The 6822-nt window shown below is 39.1% G+C and overlaps 1 protein-coding gene across 1 annotated transcript; it reads right to left on the minus strand.

The window, feature by feature from the left end:
• Window positions 1-207: 207 nt before the first annotated feature.
• On the minus strand, window positions 208-5961 carry LOC133982870 (myelin-associated glycoprotein-like). Its single transcript, XM_062421720.1, has 10 exons — window positions 5916-5961; window positions 4945-5313; window positions 4554-4850; window positions 3921-4178; window positions 3574-3834; window positions 2404-2670; window positions 2005-2296; window positions 1829-1948; window positions 1312-1384; window positions 208-513 (listed from the first exon to the last, which is right to left on the minus strand). The coding sequence occupies exons 1-10, from the start codon at window positions 5959-5961 to the stop codon at window positions 250-252; spliced, it is 2247 nt and encodes a 748-aa protein (XP_062277704.1). The 3' UTR covers window positions 208-249.
• Between the last annotated feature and the right edge of the window lie 861 nt (window positions 5962-6822).

A 6822-nucleotide genomic window follows, 5' to 3' on the forward strand; every position in this document is an offset into this window, starting at 1 on the left:
TGCTAGACATTTTTTCAGTCACAAGAAAGATTAACAGAAAAGTTATAATGACAACAGCTGAGAGCTGAACTTGAAGTCACAAATGTGTGACATCACTTATCCTGACTTTGAATAAAGTTGCCCACAGTGCAGGCTTTCAGAGGTTGATCTCAGCTGGGCCGCCACTGAGAGCTGAACACAAGTGCGGCATAGTAAAGTCCAGAATATCATTTCACTACTGTTAAGCTATAACCTCACCACTGACCTGTCCTATGAAACACTACCTTGTCCAAAATGAGTGTCTGCAATTGTTCTTTCATCCTTTGCCTCTCCTCCATTGCTTCCTCTGGAGTGCAGGCGAATCTCAGCATACTCGGCAGTCTTGGAGGCAAGGCCTCTTATCTCCCCTCCACTGTCTGACTTCGCCTGGTGTTTAGTGAAGTCCACATTGGCATAGAGTAATGGGTCCTCCTTTACTCCTTCCTCTATGGTGGCTTTATTGACAAAAATTACATCCACTTTTGAAGGGTTGGTCTATGGAAAAAACAAGAGCAATTTGCTTCAGAAAATTGAGAAGAGATAGCATTTCTCTTGACCCATTTAGGCTCAATTAGATAGATTGTCAGTCATGTTGGCATTGCTGACTTATGATCCACTGTTTAAAAGACATACCAACATTCTGGGGAAAAAATACTTGTTTGCTTGTTCAAAGCAGAGAGTGCAAAAACCAAATTTCAAATAATGGCTATATCTTACAGTTACAAACTGTTTATGTTTTTTGCAAAGATGTGCACTCAGTGTCCCAGATCACCATGAGAAATGAGTGGAGTGTAATGCACATTGCTTCCACAATTAGCAAAAACAGTATTTGGGACATATAGATAGACAACAGAGAAGGAGATGCTGCAGGATTAAAGTTAAAGAGTTTCTTTGGATACTTTTTGCACATTTAAACCTTGTAAAGCTGCCTTTTTACATACACCTTCCAAGCTTACAAAGGCTATGTAAGTCTATGTAAAAAAGACTTCTGTTCTTGGATGGCAGATTGTTTCCGTTTTAACAGAGCAAGCCTGACATTTTCCTCTCACTTCTAGTCATTGCTACGCTAAACTCACCAAGACTTATTTCTCTCTTGATCACACAGAGATGATTCCTATCGATATTCTCATCTGACTGCAGGTTTATTTGCAAAAAGCAAAAATTGGTCCTTTACATTTGACATTTTTGGTATTGTACAAGTGGGACACATGAAGGTTATGTTATTATGCATCTGTAAATGTTCACTATTATGCTTCATACACATACAGTATGTCTGTAAGGACAAAAACTCACCCCATTAGTAACTAAAATGTCTGAAACGTCCACCACATCCTTGTCAGGTGAAAGGCTGCCTTTCTTTCTCTTACTGAAGGACCAACACAAAATGTCATTGTTATATTTAGAGTACTAGATTTAAAGACACATAAAACATTGGTTTTAATAATGATAATTACTTCTTCTACTTCATTAAAAAAATACAGTATACAAAAAAATGACAACAAAAAAAGTTTAACTGTGGAACACAAGATGAAAAACACCACATTTGTTTAACTTCTATATTGGACAATGAATAGTTACTAGCTGTGAAATCACAAAAACATGCATCATTTTTGATATACTTTTTAAACTGTCCATGGTTAGTCTGAAAATAGAAGTGCAATGTTAAATTAGTGGAAGCCTGTTTTGGACTCAGATATAAGGTGAGTACAGCAGCAACAGCAACGTCTAGCTGCGTCTCTTTGCAATTTTGCAACCCGTTTCCAACATGTCATTTTGTTAACAGTAATGTTAGTTAGTTCATGTCCCTCACCAGCAGAGGACTAGCAGCAGAGGAGCACAAAACAGCAGCATCCCCAACACTCCTGCTGCAGAACCAATCAACAGAGACTCAAGATGGATACCTGAAAAGCCACAATACATATGATCAGTACTACTAAAAGAACCAAATTATGATTAAAAAAAGCCAAATATAAATGCAGACCTAACTGAGTTTCACTGGCCGACACGTTGAATGTGAAACTATCAGAGCCCAGTGAATTGATGCTGAGACAGATCAGAGAGGGCATGTCTTCATCCAGATGGCGCAGGGTGATGACACTCCTTATGTCTATGCTCCCCAGGGGCACTACTCTGATTGGCAGATCGTCTGAGTGATTGACAGGCTCCCCGGCCAATTCCCAAACCAGGGAGGGAAGCGGGTTTCCTTGGCTGTTACAGGAACATCGGATCATGGATAAAACTTTGTAACAGTAGGAGGAAGGCAGGATCTCTGGAGCAACTGAGGAGGAGAGGAGAAGGTATTTGGCTATTTGGACATATTTTTGTCAAGCTTCTCGGGAAACATAAAGGCTCACATTTAAGAATAAGTAAATAAGTAAATCTCACATGTGACATCCATCATGACAGACTCAGAGGATCCAGTTCCGTGGACATTCAGAGCTTCACAGTAATACTGATCCTCTGAAAATTTGGTTACATTGAGGGTGAAGTCTCTGTCAGTCCCCACCATCTCCTTTTCACTTTCTGCCACTCTGTACCAGGTGAAGTTCAACTCTGCTGGATGGGCGACGCTTGTGCAGGTCAGAGTCACAGAGCTGCCGTCTTGCACCGGACCAGAGGGGTCAGCCAACACTGAGGTGTTCTTGGGGGGATCTGAAAGAAATTTTAATCCTGTTAGTTCTTTCTCCAAGGTTATTGCCTATTTGTGGGTTTAAGGGGTGTAGTGATATACAACAATTCCTGGAATGTGCCTCACATTTTCACTTTCAGTTTATAACAATATCTACTTTTTTCCTTTTTTTTTTCCTTTTTGATGCTGGAATGAAAAAAAAAATTGAGCACCCATTCAGGAAAGTATCTCAAGAAAAAGAAAGAAAGAAGAGAAATTGTAAAATTCTGTGACAACAAGGCAAACTCTGTGATATGATTGAAAGCTCACACCGCTAAAAAGTTAGAAAAAAATAGACTTTCTGGTAACAACAGCTGTTTCCAAGTCAAGAATAAGCTCCAAACCTCTTGCAATATTTTGTACCTTTCAACAATTAGGCTATTTGAAATTTCAGTAAAATTAAGCAAATAGCAAATTAAGTAAATAAATTGTATAATGTTAGACACTATAAAAGGTTTACACATACTTCTACCATTTAAATCAAGTTAATTTTCAATTATAAGTTGTCTTTTCAGTAAACCGAGACAACCCAAACATTTTCAGGGGTTGGAAATGATGCCTTAATGAGGACACACACCAAACAAAACATCTACACATAAATTAACACACTGGCAGACATGTGGACATACAACAGAGCTCAGTCGTGATGGACCACTGATGTAGAAAAGATTTTGAGGTTGTCACGCAACATGACAATGGGTTACTGTCCACGGTCCAGACATCTACTGAGGCCCTGTCACTGAGTCTTGGCCCCAGATCATGTTTGGGTTTCCACAGCTGGACAAAATATACAGTAAAGCCATATTCAGCGTACGGACACACTGGTAACATACAGTTTTGTTGTCATGGGTGCTAATCAATGTCATTATTGTGTTAAAGGAACTTACACTCAATGTCCAACTGAATCGTTGCAGATGTTTCTTCTCCCAGGTCGTTTTTTGCTTCACAGTGGTAGTCACCACGGTGGCTGAGTTCGACACTGTCTATAACCAGGTTCGGCCCAGGCTCCTTATCCTCCTCAGCATCTTTATACCAGGTGTAGTTGGTCACAGGTGGGTTGGCACGGCTGCTGCAGAACAAAGTAGCAGAGCTACCTTCCACTATTGGACCAGAAGGTTCAATGATTACTGATGTTTCCTTGGGAGAAACTAGAAAAAACAAACACAAGTATGGGTTCAGGCCCACGTTGCTGTCCAGTACATGTAATTTGTCTTTTTGTATCATTCTCACTCACATAGTACATCTATCAGAGTGATGGATGAGTTCTGGGCTCCGTATCTGTTACTGGCTGTGCAGTAAAATTGGCTGTCAACTTCTGAGACTGTAGGTGAAAGCTGCTTCCTAGAACCCGCAGGCGTCACCTGATCTCCGTCCACTTTATACCAGGTGTAGCTGTCCGCAGCTGGGTTTGCATTGGTGTTGCAGGTCAGAGTCACTGAGCTGCCCTCTTTCACAGGACCAGAGTAACTGACTGATGTGTTATTTGGAGCATCTGGAAGAGAATTTTGGTCAGATGAGGTGTTTCTCATTTTTAAGTCATCAAGGCTGCATGTGTTAATAAACTGAATGTGAGGTTTGGTTGAGATACTGTGCAGTAGTAGTCACACTATTCATTTCAGGGGTCTTTTTGTTCATGATTAAATAAGGAGCTATACAAAAAAGACAAAGCAAGTTATGCTAGTGGAGGATGAGCACCACACACATTTTTCACAACCTACAGTGGCAACCCAAAAGTTGTTTTTAGTAGTGCCAGTTAGAAAGTTACTAACATGTCACATTACATAAAATGATATAACATGATGTGATTTGAGTCAAAACACAACAGCACGACATGAGCAAGATATAAAAATATCAATAGCGTACTCACAAAGAACACGGAGGGTGAAACCTCTTTCATATAAAAGGTCACTTCCGCCAACTTCTCGGTTGTAGAGCGCAGCGCAGGAGATCTTCTGGCCATTGTGGACGTAAGAAGCGGTGAAGTTTATAACAGAGGTCACTGTTTTAGTTTCCACATATTCCTCTGTGTCACCTAAACTGGGTGTCCATGTCAGAGCTGGAGGCACACTGGGACATGGAGCTGTAGCCGAGCAGTTCAACCTCACTGTGGTCCCTTCCTCTACCTCCAGTCTGGATGGAGTTATGGTAGGTCTGGGCAGTGAATCTGAGGAGTAAAACAGTGAGGAAATGATAAGAGGGACTCAACAATGCTTTAAAAAAAGTGGCTTTACATGTGAGTAGCAAGACATAACAGTCACCTTGAATATTAATAACAACACTCGTTTGAAAGTTGTACTTCAGCATGTTGTCACACTGCAGTCTAAAATAATAGTTGTCGTAATGGTTAGATGGCATGTTGTAGAAGATGGTGGTGCAGTCCTTTTTAAGCAATGTCCCCGTCAGGTTTCCTTGCAGGATGTTTGCGCTTGCACTGGCTCCAGTGAGGCTGGAATCAAACACCTGCGTTCTTATCCAGCTGCCTCTCTTCCATATGGCTTTACAAGAATCATCCAGCGATGTTTCCCATTGTGAGGGCAACTCGAAACTGCAGGGGATGATCACACAGGATCCACTCAGTCCCTGTACAGACTGAGGCATGAAGGCTGCCCAGTTTTGGCACAAGCAACCTGAGGTGGAACATTAATAATAACACAAAAATGAAATATTACAATAAGTATTGAATGTCACAAATTTAAAGACACAGGTTAACAAACATATTTAGGTGCCTGAATGAACACTTAAACATTTTTCTTGCTGTAATCAATCCTCCTGTTCATACAAGTGAAAGGGGACAAAATCCATGGCCCTTCTTTCATGCAAAAGTGTATTTAAAAGTTTATTTTAGCTATCAAATCAAGTAAATATCTTCCAAAGTTACTGTCTTTTTAGTGCCTATTTCCCTCTTTTTATTATGATCCTTGCCATGTAGCGGAACAGAAAAACACTGTCCATCGACAAAGACTGTAAGTGTCACTTTATTTGACTAACTCATAATCTTCAGATAAACTTTAAATACATTCTGCTCAAAACAAGGTGTGTAGAATTTCTTTTTAAGTACATTAGAGGATTTTCTAATGGCCAGAATGAACAGGAGTGATGACACACACAGTGAGAAAAACCTGTTATAACAAACTTGACAAATTGTGAACATATCCTTTAAAATTCAACACAAACACACAAAAATAACCCAAACCATCCAAAAATCACCAAAAGTAAATAAATAGCCTACCTTGAAGGAGACAGCATATGAGGAATACCGTAACAGCACCTGTCATGCTTTTCTGTTGGGTTGATAATCCTATAAAGAGTTTAAACATAGTTACGCAGCCAGGATAATTTATATATATAAAAAAAAAATTCATCAAGTAAATTTTAGACAGAAAGTAAATGAGAGGTTCTTAGCAATTAAGTTATTGCACAGTGTGACAATAGTGTGACTGTTCTTCTTACTAAAAACTACTGCTGTTATGATAACAAAACCAGTAAATTTCCAGCTGTCACACCTTTTAACACAACCAGATGTTTTACATATGTTTAGTAAAAAACAGCTACAACTGTCAGATCATTGACGCAGCCGAGAAAAACAGCATGATTAAGCACATGAGATTAAATTAAGTAAAAGTATGCATCCTGGTAAGTTATGATTACTTAACTATTTAATCAATATTTTAACATTGTTTTCAAGAAATGTGTGTAATTAGATGTATTGTATGTATGTAAGTTTGTGGCAAAGTATTTATTTCTACATATAGTTTTGTAAAGATATCTATTGCATTACTGTAATTAACAAGATTTTACAGCCCCTGTTCTGAAAATGAAGTCTTACCTTAAAGTCAACAATGATGTTCAGCATAGAGTGTCTTTACTTTCTGGAAAAAGAGCACATATTATATTTAAAAAGAACAACCTGACTTGACTTTGAAGTAATACAATATACACTGATTACTGATTAAATGTTATTAAATTGATGAAGGAGAAAATAAAGGTTTTACCAGCATTGAAGGATCAGTGGTAATAATCCAGCAACTGAGTCATGTCAGACTAGTGCTGTGTCTTGATGGCACACTGAGTTTTTGTAAGATTTGTCTGGGGAGTGGGGCTTTGCACAACAACAGGGTTTTGATTCTCTCTTCATA

The sequence above is a fragment of the Scomber scombrus genome, chromosome 7 (genome assembly GCF_963691925.1).
Source record: "Scomber scombrus chromosome 7, fScoSco1.1, whole genome shotgun sequence".
In the NCBI taxonomy this organism is placed as follows: Eukaryota; Metazoa; Chordata; class Actinopteri; order Scombriformes; family Scombridae; genus Scomber; species Scomber scombrus.

Excerpts from the sequence above, each read along its gene's own strand:
- LOC133982870 (XM_062421720.1), bottom strand. The coding sequence starts at position 5,961 with ATGACAGGTGCTGTTACGGTATTCCTCATATGCTGTCTCCTTCAAG. Across the intron at positions 2,297-2,403 it reads TGTCATGATGGATGTCACAT|TTGCTCCAGAGATCCTGCCT; the intron begins GTGAGATTTACT and ends TCTCCTCCTCAG. Across the intron at positions 1,949-2,004 it reads GTGTCGGCCAGTGAAACTCA|TACTGATCATATGTATTGTG; the intron begins GTTAGGTCTGCA and ends TTCTTTTAGTAG.